We start from the raw sequence: 21,063 nt of genomic DNA on the forward strand, positions 1-21,063 counted from the left end.
CTTCTTTTGCATCTGTTTTTGTTACTTATGTGACTCTTGGCATTGGGAACAGACTCTCCTGGCTTGGTGCACAATTCTTTTTTCCCTGGGTGATAATGTTCATGTGGTTTGAACTGTATAATTTAGTCCTTTTTTTCAATTGGAGAGGCGCAAGTAATTTATCTTCTACCTTTTCAGATTTAATACATGATCTAAAAGACAGATCAACTACATGAACAGCAAAATGAACAGATCATTTTGCTGTCCCAATGTTTACCATGGATTATTTCAGGAAGAATATCCCGTATTCTCTCTCTCCCTAAGCCTGACTAGCCTTTGAGTGCTTTCTGCTAAAGGAACTCCAGCCCAATTTGCTTATTCTAAATTTGTTCATTTGATTCTCGTGATGACTGGCAAACACAATAGAGCTTCTTTGCTCCACAATATCCGCCCGAGCTGCCAGCTTTGTTCGCACAAATAGAGTGTTAAGCACGTTTCCACCCCCAGAGCATGCACAGTACGTGTCCTTTGCAGTACATCCTGGAGAGGAGACAGCAGAGACATGCTGGCTCAAAGTGTTCTCCGAGCCTGATCTCTAATCTCAGTGGGAGCCAGACCAGCAAGTGGATTCAGTGTATTTTGGCTCTGATACCGGAGTCTCCTCTTCAGAACATGCCACGTTGTTAAAGCAGCAGCCTTGGGAGTGATCGCTGCGCAGGGGCTCCTCGGTGCCCCGAGCAGGGCAGGGCTGGCAGGGCTGAGCAGCCTCTGGCAGCTCGGTGCGGGGCCGCGCTGGAGCCGCGCTCGCTCCGGCATCCCCGCCCCGCAACGTGCGGTCTCCGGGGGGACAGGGCACAGCCCGGGGCACACAGCCCTGCCAGCTGGCTGCCACCCAGCCTGCAGCGGGGACGGCGATTTGTCCTTCTCCTGACCAGGGGAAAGGCGCTGCCTTCGGGAGGGTCAGGCGGGAGAAGGGGGAGGAATGCAGGAGGGGAAAAAAATAAAACCAAAAGCAAACCTAGTGAGGCTGGGGCAGACTGGGCAAGTATGGGGGATGAGCTGTGTGAGCTTTATGGAATTGATAAGCACCTGCAGTCTTGCTTTTTAAATATTCCTCTCCCCTGTAAAGCCTGTTGTGCATGTGAGCCACAGAGTTTTGGGGTGGGAGAAAGAACTGAGTGTCACAGGAGGCTCTCCCTCGCTCTGTCCTCATTCGGCACAGTTCTGCTGCCTTCTATATTGTATTTGGCAGCAGTCACAGTGCTGACTTCCCAGCTAATGAAGATGTTTTACATTTAGGGAAGGCTGCATGAAATGAAAACCACATTTACTTCACAACTGTTGTTGCAGGTTGCCCATCCTTGGTGTACACAGATTTAGGCTCAAGTAGAAAAGGTCACAGAGGCTCTTTAGGTGCCTTTTCAGCCAATGGCCTTAGAAGGGTTATAAATGCATAAAATTGCCACCTTCTTTTACTTGTCCCTCAAAGAACTCCTCCACACCCTTTTTAATGAAACTCTCTTGCTCCATGTTCCAGCATCCTCAGTTTCAAAAACAAACAAACACAACTGTAATATCCACTTTGCTGGCATTAATTTGCCGTTGTATGCTTTGCTTGCTTTGTTTTGTTTTTAAAAAGCAAGAAGTAAAATATTTCTGCTAGCAGGGCATATAAAAGATTGTTGCTTTTCTGACCTCCCTATTATATTAATAAAAGCTAGGAAGACTTCAGTAGTGGTGGGAGATCATGTGCAGGCAGCCTCCAAAACCCAAAGCACTTACTTGCAGAACTAGTAAACCACAAAGCTTAAGATCTTGAAATGTAAATAGGAAGTTGGAGAGTTTACTTTAGAGCCAGCAGTGGTGAGTCTGTACAATGTTTATTTCTGCTTGCCTCCCAGCCTTTCCTAAAGCTTGGCAGAGATGAAAGGGAGGCTTTCTCAGTGAGTTATTAAAAGTTTTTGTTATGAGCAAGATTCCTTTGTTCCTGGCCTGGCATAATTCAAAGCTCAGGTATGCCCTGGTGATGGGGAGAATGGGATGCTCCTATTTAGCCTATGCCAGTCCAGAGACATCAAAGTTTTGCATCCCAGTGCCTTGCTGGTAATCAGCCTGTGCACGGGAACGTATCTGAAAGCAATTTAATCTCTATTGTACATAAAGTAGATAATGCTCAGTAGTATTCCCACAAAACTGTACATTCAACTCTCCTTGCTTTTTGTGAACACATCAGTTGAGTTCAAAGACTCAAATAATAAATGTGGACAGAGAAAAGGCTTTGAAAAATGCTCTACTTGGAGATCCATGAAGGGTGATACTCAAGAGGCAACTCACTGGCATCAATGGAATCTTTGAAAATTCCACCACATGCAGTGCTTTCCATGCTGTGCTTCACTGCAAGCTGCCGTGTCTGACAGAGGATCGGGGTGTTGGATTTGGGCTACTGAGCCTTCAGAATACTTGCCCAGAGTAGCTGTGGCTGCCTCATCCCTGGAAGTGTTCAAGGCTAGGTTGGACAGGCCTTGGAGCAACCTGGGATAGTGGGAGGTGTCCTTGCCATGGCAGGGGGTGGAACTGGGTGGGCTTTAAAGTCCTTTCCAACCCAAACCGTTGTATGATTCCATGATTCTTTCTGCAGTGTCTGTGTGTTGGGCTTTCCAGGTGTGACTGCTAATAGGGCTCCTCTCCTGTTCTTCGCTCCTTTCCCCATGTTTTGCCTTAGGAAGAGTGAGCAGGAGAGACTGAGCTTCTTCCATTCTTATGTTGACACTACAAAGGTTTAGTTGGTCTGGCTGCTGGAAATATTGGGCTGCCTAGTTTGGGTCCCTGTGCTTAAAGCAGTGTGGGATTGGTTACCTGTTATTAGATCAAGCCCTCAATCTGCCTTGCACCTTCATTTCTTAACTGTAACAGCTGTATATTTTAATAGGATGTGGGGGATTTTGCTTCTTCTGTTGTAGGAAGGAGGTTGTATTCTGTACTATGTGATTCTGGGAAGGTTAAATGTTTGCCTTTCTTCACTGATGTTCACATGACAACATCATTCCACTGTGGGGGACAGGACAAAGCAACTTACTTTTGATTTGTTGTTTAAGTAGCAACATTCTAATTTTTTTTTGTTAATGAAAGTGCAGCAGCAGTCTTTCATTGTAACGGAAAGTTTTTGGTTTTCTTTTCTTATATTCTTCCAAGTGGTACTATCAGATCTGACAGGTGCAACACTCCCGTCAAGGCTGCAGGGTAACCAAATCTGATCACTCCTCTCGAGACCCAGAAGGATGGATTGGCCTGAAGCCCAAAGTCTTGAGCAACCCCAAGTGTCTTCCCGGAGTGCTCTGCTCCAAGGAGAGCTGCATAGGGGAGTTTTCTCAGCTGACAGGCATACAAATGTATAATGAATGACCTTTCCAGATCCCTTGTCTCTCTTGTTTTTGTGAGTAGGCATGAATTTATTGAACAGTCTGCTTGCTCTGTGTGTCTAGATCTCAGGGAGAACAAAAAGGACTCAATTTTTTACTCTTTTTCTTCCAATAACTGTAAAAGAATAACTAAAATATAAATTAAATGAGATATGATAAGGGATATTCTTGGTCATCTCCTAGATTTTTTCTGGGCCGTAGAACAAAGAAATGGAATTTTCGAGGGAATACAGTAATTGTATGAAAAACAACTTCAGAATTTTCTGTTAGTTTAAAAATTTTGGAATTAGCCTTATGTGCAGTGAGGGTTGTGAAAGTTTGGGGTCAAATCCCGTATTTTGTTTAGTGAGTTGGTTTGCACTGTGGTTCTGTCAGGTTATTGCCTTTCCTTGGTTCCCTCACTTGCACAATGAGCACGAAGTGAAGCTGTGCAGACAAAGATCTCTCCAATGCAAGGTGTGGTATGAGAGTGCTGAGTATCGAGAGCTCCACAGCCAAGGGGATATAAATGCAGTGCTGTTTATTCTTCTTAACAGCAACAGTTCCCCCACTCAGGCAAATTCCATCAGTCGTTGGGCATTAGGTCTTTTACTCTGGCTTTTCCCCTCCATTTCCAATTCTGTTCATCATCTCATGAGTCAGTAGTTCTTCATCTAAGTTCCTTGCTGCAGTTCCAGCTGTGAATGGGGCAATATCTGGGTTGGGGCAAGTTCTTTTAGGGAGAAAGTAAATCTCTTGTCATGTAATCCCTCTGGGAGCAAAGTGGGGAGAAGCATTAGCTGCTGCTTTTCTCCCAGTGTCAGCTGGGAATCACAGTTTATGCTGAGTTCATTGTTTATAGCTGTGGGTAAAGGCCTGAGGTCCTCTCTCACTATTTACTCTGTCCTTGGGAGTTTGTCTCAGTAAGTAAGGGCTGAATAAACACTGGGTAAGATCCTCAGGATTTACCCATTTAGTTATTCAAATGTTTAAAAACGTGTTTTAAATAGTGTGTGAATGCATATCCCATATAATGTGAGAATCTGCTTCCAGCTCCAGGAGTACTGCAGAGGATTTATTGAAGTGCAGGCATAATACTGTTGTTGGTAGTGGCCTTCACTGATGTAGAAGGAGCACTTAGATAGTGGAGGAAAAGGAAAATCTCTAAAATTAACTGCTTTATGCAAAAAATAAATAAGAAAGTCCTTAAGGTGTGTAGGAGGGGCATCCAGCCTCAGAGACAAGGACTGGGTCTGCCTGGGAATGCTCAGAGCTTGGCTGGGGGTCCTGGAGGGCTTTTCTCAAGTGCAGTGTGGGGGTAGGGTTTGTTTTGCTACTTGTGGCATAGCTGTTCCATGTGCACAATTCCCAACCTTTCAGTGTGGGATGAGGTCTCAGTAGTTCCCTAAAATAAGATTCTGCTGCAAGTAATATCTGAGATATGTTTGTTTAGGAACCAGAACTGAAGATTGAAGGGCTGTGAGCTATAGGAATAATTCTGAGACTTAAAAAACTCCAATCTTCTTGTAAGACTTGCACTGGTCTGTAACTTGTCATTATAGTAAATTTATTTTCTACTGCACAAATGGAGGTTTTCTTCATGAAAACTGGGGGTTGTTTGCAGTATCAGTCACTTCTGAAGACTTGGTTTCTTGTGTTGGTTGAAGGTAAGAACAGAAATTTGCTTGAACTTTATCTCACTGAAGGCTGGGAGGACATTTTTGTGTAAATTATTGTATATTTCCTGTATTTCTATGATCTTCCCTAAGACACTTGTTACTGCCCACTGTTAACAACAGGTTAGAAGGGACTATGTGCTTTGGGGTGTTATTTTTTTTTTTTAAACATGAGAAGAGTTAGCTCATGCTGTGATGAGCTTTAAGGGATTTGACTTTCCATAGCAGCAAACTGTAGTATTATCAAGTGCAGAGTTAAAATGGCTGTGCTGGAAGATTTATAATCTTCACACAAACTGGCATTTTGTGACAGTGAATATCTATCACTGGAGGAGAAGTAAAAATAAATGGGTGGAATAAATGGTTGTAGCTCATTTGAGGCCCTGGATCCCCAGTGAACTATTGTTTTGAGAGGCACAGAAGTAACTGCAGTGAGTCATGGAGCAGCACTGCTGCAGAAGGGTCCAGAGCAGCAAGGACACAAGCAGAAGCCATGGGGTAACCAGACAACCTTTCAGCCCATTTATCAAAGCACTTGTAGTGCCCATTTCAAGGAAGGCGACACAGTAAATATGAGCAAAGGAAGAAAAAAAAAAAAAAAGGTTAATGTGTATATCTATATCCAGACATTTCACTAAATAAAACAATAAAATAAATCAATGCAGAACTGTTAGTGCTTAAGTGCTTAGCAAAAAGCATCTGAATCCATCACAAATGGGGGCGCTTTTTTTTCTGTGTTGGATTTTGAAAACAATTTAGCAGATTAAAGGTCTTTTTTACCAATTTCTGAAGGAAACCTTGACCTTTGGGAATACAAAGAAAAGGATCATAGGCTACTGTGTGCCCATCGTGTACTTTCCCAAGCTGAAACATAAATAAGCTTAGTGTTAATGGATACTGATAAAAAGCAGAAGTAAATGGATGTGAACATTTAAGCTTGGAACAGTCAAAATTCATCTAATTTAAAGGGTTTGCTGCAAAGCTGAGCATTCAGTCAGGGTCCCTGACAAGACTTTTGAAGTTCTTGCATCTCCGATTTAGGCAGAAGGAAATGGTGGATGTTGACTGAGTCTGGAATGATTACCCCTGCATTCAGTCCCATTTAACTTCTTCCAGAGCTGAAACTTTCAAGTCGTCCCAGGCTTAATTCCAGGTCTGCTTCCTGGAATAAACAGGAGTTTAACCTCACACACAAGGAGCACAAACTTCACAGGGGTGCATATTTTTTGTGCAGGACACCAGGATTGGTTTTTTTCAGTGTCCCAGGGACAAACCCAGGGACAGTTCCAGAAGCAGATGCTGTACTTAGACTTGTCTGTTCTCCTGGAGACTCCTCTCATCAGTGACTCTGATCTGATAATCTGGCACTGCTCCCTAGACCCTCCTGGGCTCTCCTTGTGCTGATGCAGAACTTGTTTGATCCTCCTGCTCCTGCTCCCTCTCTGGGTGGTTCCCTATTCTTGAATCCGGTCTCTCATCCATCTGACAGTGCCTGGTGAAACTCTTCATTCTACACAAATGCACCATTACTCTAAAAGAAAACATGCACACTGAGACCTCTGAGCCCTTTTAGGGCATGACAGTTTTAGACAGTCCTTTGTTGGATCCCAGACTGAACCAGGACTTGCCTCTTTCTGACAGGAGTCTCAGGATTCAGCTTCCCAAAATGACAAATCTGCTGTTCCCTTCTACCACCTGTGGGACTCCTGACCCTGATCCACAGATAGGGCTCAGAGTTTTTTGATGCTTTCTGGGTGAAAGCTGAGAGTCTGCTGCTCACAATGCCTGGGGAAAGTCATGGTCAGGAGATTGCTGGCAGGAGGTCTTGTAGAAGGCTGAGAACTTTGTGTCTATTCCACAGCATTGATTTTTGTATTTCCACTCTGTAATTTTTTCTCCCAAAGTGGCTACAGGTGGTCTGGTAGGGTGGTTAATTAGTGCTCCTGATAGATTTGTAATTAAGCCATGCTTCTCTTCTAGCTTGTGCTTTAAGTGGCCAAATTCCAAATGCTCACATCCCATTGCAGCTCCTATCTTCTGCAAACAGCAGGTAAAATCCAGCAAAGAACTGGAACAGGACTTGAGGAACACATTCAGATGTGGCCTTCTCAGCTTCTCTTTTATTAACATCTCTCCCTTTTTACTTAGGTAATAGTAAGGCAAACAAAATGAAGAGCATTTTTTGCTTCCAGTATAATTTTCTCCTTTTTTCCCTGCTTTTTCTTCTTTTTTTTTCCTGCTTTTGAATTTAGAGGTTTGAGTGCAAAGAGAGAAAGTCAAAAGTTTACAGTAGGAGAGGTAGGTACTAGTCTTGCTCTCTATTTTGCCCTGGGGAAAATGGCAGGATTTTATAATGTGAAAAGTATTGTTCTACTTAAAACAAATATCAGTTGTCCAGCTTGGCTGGTTAATGTTTAAAGCTAATATCATTGCCAGCTTCTTTCATAAGACTGGTGTTAAAAAAAAAAAGCAAAAATAAGATTTTAAAAATCCTTTTGTGCGATCGTGAAATAAGAGTAGGGGCAGATGAAGAAATGAACTGAGTAATCTATAGTGTGTATTTGTACCATGTCAGCAACTCCCAGCAGCACTCCTGGCTCTGGTTTCCTGTGCAATGTGCCAGGTCCCTGGGATCTGTCACACCATACACCACAGAGAGATGATGAGTAGAGGTGGTTTTGCTGGGCAACTGACCTCCAAGTTTTGCCCATAATTATTTATTCATGTGGCTGTACCCTAAGACATTCTAATGCCAAACATACCTTGGGCTGAAAATTGATGCAGCCCATTGGAAAAAATACCCACAGCCAGCTCAGATGAAAAAGCTGGACCTGGTTGCTGCCTGAAAATGGGGCCTCAGGAGGTGCAGGGGGTCTCAGCAGTGAGTTAGTTCAGCCCCAGAGCAGCCACTGTCAGAAGCTTTTCTCAGAAATGCAGCTTCAAACTGGTTTTAGTGGCAGATATCCAGAAAAGCTGCTCATACAAGTGTAGTCTCTGACCTCTTTATACCCTGCCTGATCTGTTGCATTTCTAAAATACAATGGAGTAAAACAGGGGTGTTTTTTTGGGTTTTTTTTGGTAAATGTGATTTTTTTGTTGTTGTCAGTTTTAAACAACATTTTAATTGATGTGTTCTAACTCTTTTAACAGCCAGTATCGTCCTTGTCTTTTCCTTCTCTAGATGCCAGTAAATATAAACTACTTCTGCTGGTCTAGATTAATTCCTCTTTATACCAATAAGTATAAACTCATAAAAATTGAGTAACTAATATTATCATGAGTCAATCTATTCTTTTATTAAAAATCATAAGTTTTGTTATTTTTTTTTCAAATACCTTTCCTTCTTTAGCGAGGAAAAAAAAATCTAACTGTGCAAATGTTTAATAAATTCTGTGAAGTTTTACTCAAATTGATTCTTGTTAGATATAGAGCTGGGTTGTGCAGTATATAGTCCCAGTGTATATCTCACCTGAAATATTTTTTGAGATGAAGCAATCAAGTTGCCCTTGGAGTGTGGTTTCTTTATTGCACATTAATCACATACCTGGTTTGGCCTCTAGTTTGTAGACCAGTTAATATTTTATGGAGAATTTAGAAAATTAGAAATAGTTCTGCATGTGTGTCATTGACATTTTGCTGCCCTTCTCACACAGGTTACTACTTGGAGTAAGAGGTAACAGAAGTCCCCAAGAACTCATTTGTGTCTCCTAGTTTTAGGCTGTACTGAGAGTTTTGTATGGGAGGTAATTAATACAGGGATTGAATTTTCCAGGTCTATGTGATATATCCTTGGCAATAAATGATGAGGTGCATATTCAGTGAGGCATTCATGGAAGTGTTTTGTATCCTCTAAGCCAGAATTCTTCAGCAGCCTGTAAACAGGTTACCAAACCATCCGTGGGTGGGTGAGCTCAGGCAGAGCCCCAAAGCCCTCGTCCTCTCTCTGTTGTTGTTGTCACTTGTGTGACTTCCATCCTTCCAGTGGGATAAAGTGAGCTCTGTGCAAGAATTCTGTGGTCTGGTCTTAATATTGTGGCAGAGTAAATCTGTCACTGAGGATGGCTCAGGGGATGCCAGCCTGTCTCGTGTGGCAGAGCTGGTGACTTGCCCACCACGAGCTATGCAGCTGCATAGCAAACCCATGATGGCCAGGGGACCTGAGCTTAAAATATAAGCAAATAAATTGCTGGCAGTGTATGACCTGTAGGAATTGGAATATTAATAAATTTTCATTTCCTTTGTCCTGAAGTACATTTCTTGTGTTTCAAAACTTTATTTTCTTAAGTATATCTTACATCAGGCTGAAGCTGGAATACTGTTTTGTGTTCAGTATGTAATTACTGCTACTAATGGACATATTTTAAGAAGCTGACTTGGTGCACCATACATTTAACTTAGAAAATAGCCTCCAGAGCTATGGGGAAGCTTAGTTTTAAACCCATTTAAAGCTTGAGAAATAATGCCAGCATGGCAATTTTAGAGTAGATCAGTTCACTGAAAGCACAATTTCATGCCCCAGCTCTGCCCAGTTTATATATGTGTGTATATATATATATATATATGCCACCAGCAAGTGCTGTTATTAAATCACACATTCAGTAGCTATTACTGTGACCTAAGTTTGAACCAGAAAGCTAGAAATGAAACATTCTTGGGTTTCCCTTTGAGTTCTTTCCTTTTTTTTTATGAATCTCTTTCATTCTTTGTCAGAGGGTTGGGGTCGAGTAGCTCTATAAGACCCATCTGTCAGCAGAAGCAAAATGATACAGTTTTCTTAATGCAAGATTTTATGCATCCATGTAAAGCCTCTGAATTGAGTTACTGTCAGTATTCTCAATCCACAGTCAGTCAGGAACTTTGGAAGTTAAAAGTCAGCAAAAAAGTTAATGAAAGTATTTGACTTGTCAGTGATCAAAGTCCAGAACTGTAAAGAGCATTTATTAGTTGGTGACTGATATGGTGCTTTTCCTTGTTTCTTTCTCTGCTCTCTCCATTAATGTCTTAGATCTTTTCTTCATACCTGTCTTAGCCTAACAAAAGCAGCTGTTATTCTGAATTTCTGGCTATAGAAGCTGATAAGTGAGGTGATTTTCAAACAAATTTTCTGACCTAGCTTCTCCTTAGCAAATAATTACCTTAAAAAGTTTTGACTCTAATGTGACTGTACTCTAAAAGTAGAATAAAGGATTAAACTTGCCTTCATGGAAGTGAGTGAAAGTCAAGAATAGTCCCACAGAAAATATTTCCTCTCTCTATGGCATGTTGCAGGTAAACAGAGAAGCTGATAGTGATTGCAGAATGCTGCCACATATCAGAAGCTCAGTATTAAAAAGCAGAAACTAAAATGGCAGAAGATGGATATAGCAGTATGCCTTGTTAATATAAAGATTTGCTTTTCAGGTAATAGCCAAATTCTCCAAATTCTCTGTTAGTTTTATTGAAGGAGTTTGTGTGAGCCTACACCAGCAACAGATGCTTTCAAGTAGGGAAGAAAATTGCTGAAATTCATACTTCACAAAACTGCTCTCTCCAGTGTGGTGTGTTATTTTATCTTGTCTCTGATTGCCTTAACATTTACCTAAAGCTGAGGAGGAAGCACAAGCATGTGCCTGATCATCATGGCTGGTCCAGGAAAACAAAGCTAAGTGAAACAAATCTCACAGTGCCACTTGCTCATTTGATGGTGTGGCTGGGTGCCCAGGTGAGGCTTGTCTGTGAAGGTCTCTGTTCTGTCCTGTCCTTGAATGCAGGGACAGTCCTGAGAGCTGAACTTGGGTTAAAGACTCCTCTGATTCACTCACATCAGCTGTGCATTAGCCTCTCCTGCTTTTGTTTTCCAGGTAGACTTTTATAACTGAAATGGAATTTTTTTGCCTGCCTTTGTTTTAAAGGGAGAGGCAAGTGGGAAGGACTAATCTAAATTAAATACATTACAGATCTCATATTAATGCCATTTAAGCAGGTCCTTTCTTAATTTACCTTAGTTCTATATAGCCTTTTATATTTTAAAAACATTTTTCATTTCTGTGGGCTGCCAGATGTGCTGCTGATACCTTCTGATCTTAGGTAGTTTGACACTGATTTTCCCAGCGCACGCCAGGGTTCAAGTCTGGCCTGTAACTCATCCAAATGATCTATTCATAACAAAAAGTGCCTTCTGGCAGTTGCACCACAGCTGAATATTGTTAAACTGAATTCATCCTTTCATTTGTTTCTGATTGCTCTATGATGTTTACATATCTTACATATTAGTATGATCTTTTATAAAGCACACGCTGAGGTTAAACCCGCCCAGAGAGAACTTTATTTCCCTTTTTCTCTCTTTCAGAAGGTGTGGAACTCTTTTTTTTTTTTTTTTTTTTTTTTTTTCCCTGTCAAATGAGCAGGAATCTTGGAACTGCTTAGTGCTCATTTCATCCAAAGCAGTGGGGCTGAGCAAGCAGGAATGTGTGTGGTGGGGAGGCAGGGAAAGGTGACATTTCCTTGCACAAAAGGATTGTCCCCCATCCCCAGACAGAGTAACTGTGAGGTGGAGTTGCCTGTCTGGGTGTAATCCTTGTCTGAGCTGGCATCATCACCCATGAGGGCAACAGTCCCTGTGTGAACACGTTCAGCTGGAATATTTATAGATGCAGCTTATGACTCAAAGTCTGAACAGGTTCAGATTCCTCTCGTCTTCTGTCTTCAAATTCCTGCTGCATTAATTGTGCAGAGATCACTCTCACCTCTAGCAGAGGATATCCTGTGTTTCAGTTTCACTCTATATAAAAGATAATAACTGTTACTATGTCTCACAGTGGGAGTGTGTCACAGGAGGAATTTCAGTTCAATGGAAGGCAGAAAGTCTTAGGCTCCCTTTGAATTCGTATTTTAACTTCCAGAGAAGGATGACATCTCTTATTTGCTTTAAAAATAAAAATCAATTGCCCATAAATCTGAAACACATGTTGTTTTTCTACTAAAAAGATTAAGGATTTTCTTAAGCTCATTAAAGGAAAAAAAAATAATGACATTGATCCTCCTATATCACCATAAGAATGTCTGAAGGCAATTGAAAGCTGTAAAAGAGACATGGTGTTATTGTAACCAAAATAGCCCTGAATCTGGAAAATTGTGCTTTTCTTTTCTTCTAGGTACTGCAGCAAACTTTGCACTGCTTCTCCAACCTTATGCCTCTGTCTAGTCATGTGTTTTAGTGGGATTGGGTGGGATGTATACTCAAACAGAATTAGGACTTTTTATTATGAAAATACAAATGCCAGCTGCTGCGTGGCTTGAAAGATTTAATCACCGTCCAAATATTTCAAGGAGGGGAAATGGAAACCATTTGCTGTTTCTGATGCATATAGCTTCAGGAGGATGCTCACCCTGTTGCTTCTCAAGGATTGTGTGTCTGTTTTGAGGAGTTTGTTATCCCCAATTTTCTTGCTTTCCATGTGTATCAAAGCCCAGAGTCTGCAAAATGTGAATTAAACTCCTTAAGTGAAAGGGGGAAATGGGAAATCTGATTATGCCCTATCATCAGTAAAGCCAAGCATGACAGCCAGTGTTCTTTATTCCAGTTAAAAGTTCCCACAGCAACAAAACTGATAACCAAGTGCCCTGCTGGCTTTATTCATCAGTGTGGCAATTCCCAACGCCCTCGTTTGCTCTGTTCATGTGTTGAAAGTTTGCTGGAATGTGTACAAATGGTACTTTGGTAGTAAGAGGATAGGAAGGTCTCAGTGTAATGTGAGAAGAGCCAGCATGGAAATATCCTGTCCTAAATTCCTGTGAGTGTCCAAAACACTAGGCCAGAAGTACTGGCTGCAGGGAGAATTTGGTCTTTTAATGAATCTAAACATTTTTACAGGAGAATTTGGTAAATTGTGGACTAATGACAGAAAAAAGGTGTGAGTTTGTTTTTTATTTTATAAACTCTATTGCCCTTCTTGATGTTGAGACTTTCCCCTGATTTCACAAAGCGTCTTGATGCCTTTAATATCCTTTGGCTGCTTGTTTTTTTTTTTCTGGTGACACAGCATTTAGATTTTAGTCTTGATCCCTTTGCCATAACCAGATTTTTTTCCTTCAGCAGACTGCAGAACCCTGCAAAGTTCTCTGCATCACAAATATTTTGAGATAAGCCTTCAAGACCCCAGGCCCCTTCTGCCCTAAATGTACCTTGTCAGCTCCTGGGACACTGTGCTGTGTCCATGGCTGTAGGGTGGGAGTGAGTTGAGATGTTTGGGTTCTCCCCATGCTTCCATCACCAGTTCAGAGCAGATACTGACTGGGGACTTCGGCCACATGCTGTGTTCTCAGTAAGGTCAGTGAAGTGGAATTGGTCTAAAAATCAGCTTGTTTTAGGATTTGCTTTTTCTTGTGCTTCATTTTGTTATTGAAATCGTAAAAGAAGGCTTGCCCCATCGAGGTGATGAAAACTCAAAGCTGTATTAATTTGTAGTTTTAAGAGAAAACAAAACAAAACCAAATGTCTTTGCAATGTTTTTGACGTAGCTTCGTCCACTTGGAGTCATAAATGCCTTTGTAAATTCAGTGCAGCTATTCTTGCTCTTTAATGGGTTTAGTCAGCCAAAATCTTGCACAGACACACAAGACACATGTGTACACATACATCTGTAAGGAAAGTAAGTCAGGGCATCAGAGCTGATAAGGGAGATCCAAGCAGGATTCCCAGATTTGTTAGATGCGTTCCTGAGAGAAATCATAATTTCTTGACACTGTGGTGATGTATTTTGAAAAACAAATTTTTGTTGTTTTGTTTTCCTACTTAACTTCCTGACAAGAATCAGCTGTACTGTAAGTTTATGGCTTGAGCAGACTATTGTTTGTGCAGAAACCTCCCTGCTGCTGTATTTACTAAACATGTGTGATGCACAAATGCCAGTAAACTGCATCTTGCAGCATATTCCCTACTGGCTAGTAAAAACTGCCTTTAATGTTCAGCCTGTTTAAATATAGAGAAAATGTGCATCAAGTTTAACAGGAACAGGCCTGAATTTTTAATTATTCTCAAAACTGTTTTGATGTAAAGTCCAGGCTTTATTGAATTCAACAGCAAACCTTGAGCATCTTTCAATGGGTCTAGAATTTTGCTGTTGAAGAGCAAGGTCTAAATACAAAAAACCCCATTGTCCCATTGACTAAGACCTCTCTTTTTTGCTCTTCAGCATTGATACACACAGACTGATTTTGTTACGGAATTAATTCTCTTGTATCCTTCTCTGTTAGTAGTTCCCACCTTCTGGAAAACAACAGTTGCAGATTTAGCCATCATCAGTGGGAAGTGCAGCATAAATCATGGGATGGTGTAGGACTGCACTGCTGTTCTTTTTTCCCAGTGAAATCACAGCTGTGTCTCACTTGAGAGTATATATGTAGTCCTGGAAGAGAAAACATGGATCCTGCTTCCAAGAGAAGCCTGGCAGGGCGTGGATGGCCTGTGTCCTCCAGCCCCTGCTGCAAGAGTTCCACGTTCAACCAGTGGGGCTGAATTAGTCTTTGGAGCAAGTCCTGGGACTCAAGTCCCACCATCCCAGTTCCTGGTGTGTCTGTGACTTGCAGACTGGACAGGGATCTGCTGAACCAGGAGGGAAGTGTAGAAAGTCTGTCTGGTCTATTGAAAGTGAAACCACTCTGCAAGAGGAAGGAAAATGCCCTCCACCCTTATAAACTGGTAATTTGCATCTTCTGAAGGAGAGAAAGGAAATGAACCAGTGTCTCCCACATCCTGAGTGGTCTAACCACAAAAGCAGGGAGTGCAGGGGCCAGGCTGTCCCTGTGCTGGGGATGTTGGTGTGCGAGTGGTGGAGCTCTGCTCCATGCCTGGGAGACACTGCTCAGATATCTGCCTGATCTGCCCTCACAGCTAGGAGTGGTTTGTGTAAAGCCGAGCCTAACTAAGGGGCAGAATGTGGTCTTTACCCAGGCGTGTTTGCTGCTGAAGCCAAGCAGATCCCAGCCCAGGTGTGCAGCCTGCACCTGAGGCACCCCTCTCTCCTGGCACTGTTGAGAGGGCACTGGAGCTTGGCCTTCCACTGCCAGCATGGAGCTGATGGCAGCTCTCGAGGGACAGCACTGTCCTCTGTCAGCAGGATTCCCTCCTCATTCTGAGCTCTCCTAAAGTACAGGATGGGAAACTCCTGTGCTGATTACAGTGCCTGTGTTTGCTCATGCCAATCAAGCAGAGTACTGTATCCCACTAGTCACTCTAAATAAGTCCTTTTTCTGGAGAAATGAGCCAGTTTCCCTCTCGGTGTAAAATACAGGTCCTATTCCTGAAATTTCTTACTTTCTGTTTGTCCAGGCCCAGCTGTTCTTCAGTAGGGATGAATGGGTTGTGGGCTGTGTCTTATCATCTAAAAATTATATAAATGGGGGAAAACATTTTCCCATGTTTTTGGGAGTAAATTTCTACCTGTACATCTCCACTTCTGTTGGTAATTCCAGTGGAGAAGCAGGAATTGTCTTGGTATTGGACTCTGATAGCTGCCAAGCTTTAATTGTGAAGTTCCTACTTTGACAAGCACTTTGATTCACTAGAGCTTTCTGTTGCTTTTCCAGGTCAGTGAAACCCCCATTTTTGTGCCTGGTGTTTGGGGACCGTATTTCTCTGCCATGGTACCTGGATTGTGGTTGAATGAGGGAGGCCAGAGTGCTACAGGAAAACTGGTGAGTGTTTGGAGACTGGCAGTTCAGACCTGAAACATCTCCGTAAGATCATGGGATGTACCAGGCTGCTGAAAGCAATTAACAATTAGATGAGTGTTATGTTTGTTATGTATTACTAATTTGCATAGAGATAGGGATTATATACAGGGCACGTCTTCCTTTTATGGTGGTGGTGATGATTATTGTAATTATCTTACAGGCAAATTAGTTTCATTTGTTGCTTTAGCAGGAGGCTGACACAGACTTTGAGGTGAAGAAAATGATACATATTGTATTATATAGATCAGTTGTGTTCATTGATGGGCATAAATGAAAGATATAGGGACAGAACAGTAACATGGTAACATATTATTCCATCATCTCAGTTGTTTTCCTGAATAAAAAGAATCTAACAGTATTAGGTTAATTTAATTTACCAATAAAAATTAAAGCCAAGCAGAGTTCACTAAAAAATGAATTTTCGTATTTACAGGAAGGCAGTCAGAAATAAAACATCAAATTTAAAGAAAAGCTGCATGTACACAACAGTATTTAGGCTTGAGTCCAAAAGTGTCAGCAAGTCCTTGGTGACTGCTTAACCCTGGGGTTTCTGGATCTCCTTTTGTTAATGCCTTGTGAAGGCTGACCTGGAACAGAGGCTACACAGAGTTAAAGAATAAAGCAGGGATTTATTAAAAGGCCTCAATGGATTCACCTTGGGCAGCACAAGAGCCCAGCCAGGGCTGCACCCAAGATGAACCAAAGTGGTCACAAAATGGATGGCTGGTCATGGGATACATTTTTATAAGTTCTGCTCCGTTTGCATATTGGAGTTAATTGTCTAATTGCAGCTTTAGGTTATGAAGTCCCATCCTTCTTGTTTTCCTCTCTTCAGCCCACATTGTTTGTGCTCTTGGGCTGAGATTTGGATCATTTGTCCTTGGTGCCCAGCTGGAGCAGGAATTGTTTTGTCTCCCTGCTCTGTGCAGAGAGCTCACCATCCCCTCATGTGAATCTCAGAGTTACACACTAAAGCACAGAATCTGAAAAATATAAAAGCCAAAACCAGAGGCATCAGTGTCACCTTGCCCAACTTGTGGAAACCCTGTCTGCCCTCAGGGCTGAGCTGCAGGGGCCTCTGGAGAGGCTGCAGGAGACAGCCCCAGGCCTGTGGGTGTCCCTGGAATGCCCCAAGTGCAGGTGGGTTTGGTCTGTCACAAACTGCAGCTGTGATCGCTCCTGACTCAGCACCACTCATCTCTTTACAAGCCTGGAGATGGGAATGCATGGCCAGGAAATGCACTGGGGCATTGCTGCATTTAAACATTCCATATGGAACAGTTACTGAGTGAAAAGCAGAAATCCTCCTGGATCAGGAAGCCCAGACACACCCCAGGCTGAGCTGGGACTGGGGATCCCTTCTGAGCTCTCTCCTTGGCCACACCAACCTGACATTCCTCTGTGTCACAGCTGCAGTGGCACAGTCATTCCTCCCCCTGCAGCCTGGCTTCCCACCCCACCTCCAGCCCATCCTTAGCCTTGTGGCTAAAAACTTTTAAATTAATAATTAGTAATAATTTTTAATAATTGCTTTTGCAGCAGGTGGGATGTGTGTGCTTTACATTTTTCAGGTAAAGATTGGGCTAGGACCATAAAGTGACCCATTTTACAAATAACTGCTACAACCAGACATAAAACTAAATAATGCCCATATAAAATAATAAATATATGCTCATAACACTACCAGTTTTCAAGGAGAACAGCAAATCTTGTGTGCTGCTTTGCAAGAACAATTTTGAGAAGGAAGTTTCTGTGTGCTTAATTCTGAACAGGTAAATACACTTATCTAAGTTCCAGACAGGATACAGGCAGTCACTAGTTTTTCTTGGCTGGCTCACAGTGGTTCCACACTTAAAATGTACAATGAGAATTAAGGCATTTGAAAAAGATGATTTTAAAAATCCTTTCCTTTCTTTGATCAGAGAACAAGGTGTTCCTGAATCATTAAAGAAATTACTGGGAAAAATGAACAGTCTTGTTAGGACCCACAGCAAAAGTCAGCTTGAAGTACTGTTGGGAATATTAGGGAAAGTGTCTCATTAAAACACTCTTGGAATATCCCCTGTGGTTTTATTGAGGTGAACAGAGGACACATAGGGAGCCATGGGAGGAGACACTGCTATGTGCAATATGCAGGGTACATTGCATTTATTATCTCTGTCATTTCAAAGCTCCTGCTTTCTCACACCTAAAGTTTTCTGAAAAAAAGAAGGATATGTTTAGGAGTTCTTTCCATTGCTTGATCAACATCCCAAGGTGAATTATTTCCATAAAATTTGAAAAGTCTGATCAAACTTCTTAAAAGTAAAGCTGATCCCTTTAAAAATCTCTAATTTTTTGGGGATACAGCTGCAAAAAAATAAGTTGGATTTTGAAAACTGTTTGTATGGTGCCCAAATGAAGGATTAAGAAGTCCCTTGTTCTGCAAATTCTTGTTTAGTTGTATATTCAATGGGGTTTTACACTATATTTTCAAAATTTATAAGAAGAAATATATTGCACAATGGAGACAGAGGATGGCATGACATCATTGTGAAATGTGAAATAAAAAATAAAAGAAGAGGGTTTCTAGATGATTCCCTCATGTGGCCATGGCTTCAATTAAGGGCAAACTTCGTAACTCCTGTAACAGTTCTGTGTAACAGTGCTTTCAGAGCAGACACCTATGTATGATGTTTATTTATAGATTTCTTTCTGAATTTATGAGCTGCCCCTGTGTTCTGCAGAGATTCTGCAGGATTGCAGAATTCAGGCCTGAGCTGTGTTTCTGGTGCATGCACATGTTTGACCTCTGTCTTTGATGCTGATCTCAGGGAGAGCAGACATGCATTATTTTCTTTGCTGTGTTCACATGTGTATGCTTCATTATGTGGTTCAGGACTAGACTCATGCTGTTAAGATTAAATACTAATGTGATTTGCTGTCAATAAGTACTGCCAAATATACTCAGTGCTCTTGAGTAGCTGCAGTTTTGCCTCCTTAGCTTTTACTGTCACCTCTGATGGGATATAACCAAGAGGCCACAAAACCTGCTGAATTATTGCCTTAAAAGCCTATATTATTCTACCTGATACTTTGTTTTGTGAGTAATGGTAACCACTCTGGAGTGAAAGGACAAGCTGATTTATAAATTCAGCATAAGACAGAGCTTATATTGATCTTCTTTTATAGCAATAATTGCTTTTTAGGGTGTACATTTTGTTTCCTGCAATGAATGCACAAAGCATCTATCAGGATGATAACACACCTTGTGTTTTATCATAACAGGGTGGTAGAGAAAGATGATGTAGGGATTTGGGCCAAGAAGATGCTTCTGATAGAATTCCAATGAGGATATCCATGCAGAATGGGACAGAGTAGAGGACATGCAGGGGGTGTTGGACAGGAAAAAAGTCATTCTTTCACCTTACTCTCCTGACTGAAGAGCTGCATGCTTAGCATTTGCCCTGGGTTTGGTGCAAGATTGGTTGTTTTTCTTACTGTTTATATGCCAAATCCTGAATTTCAGTGGGAGTTTTGCCATTGGCTTCTCTAGGACTAGGATTTAACACTTCATGAGTAATTTAGAGGCTCTCTTGTCTTTTTTAAAGCTGTAACACTGCCTTTCCAGGATTGAATTTTCAAGATGTACTTATCCTCAAAATGTTGCTTTCTCTTTTTCAGATCGATCATGTGGTGCGAGGCCACGTCGCCTTCCCAGAATTAGAGGCAAAAGCTGAAGCCAGGTCACTGTTTTATTCCTTTTTCACATACCTGCCTTACTGACTGATGCACACTGTATTCCCAGCAGTGTCCTCATTCTCACCCAGGGGAATGAACAGTCTGATGATAGTGGGCTGGAAGTATTTACAAAGACTTTCCCGGTGATTGCTCGTAAATGTAAGGTTTAAACTCCCCTCAGATACCTTCAGCATATCTAAGTAACCATGTTAACTTTTTGCTTTTCTATCCAGCCCAAGGTAGTTCTTGATTTTATAGCACCAGCCCTGTTCAGCAGACCTCCATGTCTTGGGCTAACAGTATGTCTTAATTTGTAGGTGAAATAATTGAGCTCCAAGGATGGGATGTAGCTTAATTAGGAATATATTATTCAGTATTTTTGAAACAGTCATCTAAAGGAAGGTGTAGCAGGAGAAACTCCTGTTTGGCAGCACAAATAGAGAAACACAGGATGAATTTTCAGACAAAGCTTTAAATGGAGGGGTGACTTGGAGGTAGCTCCAGGATTCCTTGAACAAGAGGCTCTGTGTGATGTGGAATTTGAGCTTGTTCTGCTTTAGAAGTGGATGAAGACAGTTCAGAGACTTCTGTGAGGCCTGGACTTCCTCAAGCTTTTCTGGCCTGGATTCACTCTGAGATGGTTCATATCACTCCCAGAGAGGACTTAGCTGAACAATTGGGCACGTTGGATGAAAATGTGATTCTCTTAAATGTCTTTTTCCTCTTTAGATTAAAGAAAAAAAACCCAGCAAACTTGGCATTTTCCCTTCTCCCTCTGGTCTGAGAGGCAGGGCCAGTCCTGATAGATGGATTAAGCACGTGCTGTTGCAGAGATATTTTCAGTCCTCCCTGGGGAGATAAAGCTCTACCTGGCTTCTCTGGGTGACCCTTCCCTGCCTTGCAGGGCCCACTGCCTTACTTGTTTGTTAAGAACTTGACCAGGATTCCCAGAAATGTATTGGACTTCATTCAATATGAAACAGATTCATGCTTCCTAGAATTCTCTTTGTTGTTCTTTGGAAAAGGAAATCAGGAAATAAATGCATCTGTGTATGTTTGGAATAAAGATTGAACTGGGTCTTTTTCAAAATTCTGGCTTCCAGGCCATTTTTCCAGTGCCCCCATTTGAAGCACTAGCATAAGACAAACAGTTTAGTCTGTAATGCCAGGATAAACCATCTTTTTTTTTGTGTTGGAAAAATGCCTATGGAGTAGCCTACTTGTGTCTGCTGGGTCTGATACTGACCACAAACAATGCCACAGTGCAAAAACTGACTGTGATGTGAACAGGACACTAAACACAGAATATTGGCAGTAAAACTCCATATTATCCAAGGGTATGGTGTCATAACTTTGGATTTGAGTCTCCTGCAGTTAGCAACATGGTGGAGAATAGCACTGATAGTAAGAGTCGTAATATTTTATAAAAAGAGTGATAATATTTTACTAAGTTTGTTTGCTCAATGGTATTTTTGTAATGCTTTCCAGGTATCACTCTCCTATTGAAACATTGCTATAAATTTGCTAAACAAGTCTCATATTAATTCTCTCATCTTCTGTCTCCCTGTCCCTCTCAA

General features: G+C 41.7%; 1 protein-coding gene across 5 annotated transcripts in view; it reads left to right on the forward strand.

The window, feature by feature from the left end:
- FGGY (FGGY carbohydrate kinase domain containing) overlaps nt 1-21,063 on the forward strand; it is a 130,111-nt gene that overhangs the window by 71,416 nt on the left and 37,632 nt on the right. For all 5 annotated transcript variants that reach the window (XM_041483381.1, XM_041483382.1, XM_041483383.1 and 2 more), the window contains 2 exons: nt 15,620-15,727; nt 19,430-19,491. In XM_041483381.1, coding sequence (XP_041339315.1) covers nt 15,620-15,727; nt 19,430-19,491 — 170 coding nt within the window. The remainder of the gene's footprint in view (nt 1-15,619; nt 15,728-19,429; nt 19,492-21,063) is intronic.

This window comes from Pyrgilauda ruficollis, unplaced genomic scaffold (genome assembly GCF_017590135.1).
Source record: "Pyrgilauda ruficollis isolate IOZ18807 unplaced genomic scaffold, ASM1759013v1 scaffold6, whole genome shotgun sequence".
NCBI lineage: Eukaryota > Metazoa > Chordata > Aves > Passeriformes > Passeridae > Pyrgilauda > Pyrgilauda ruficollis.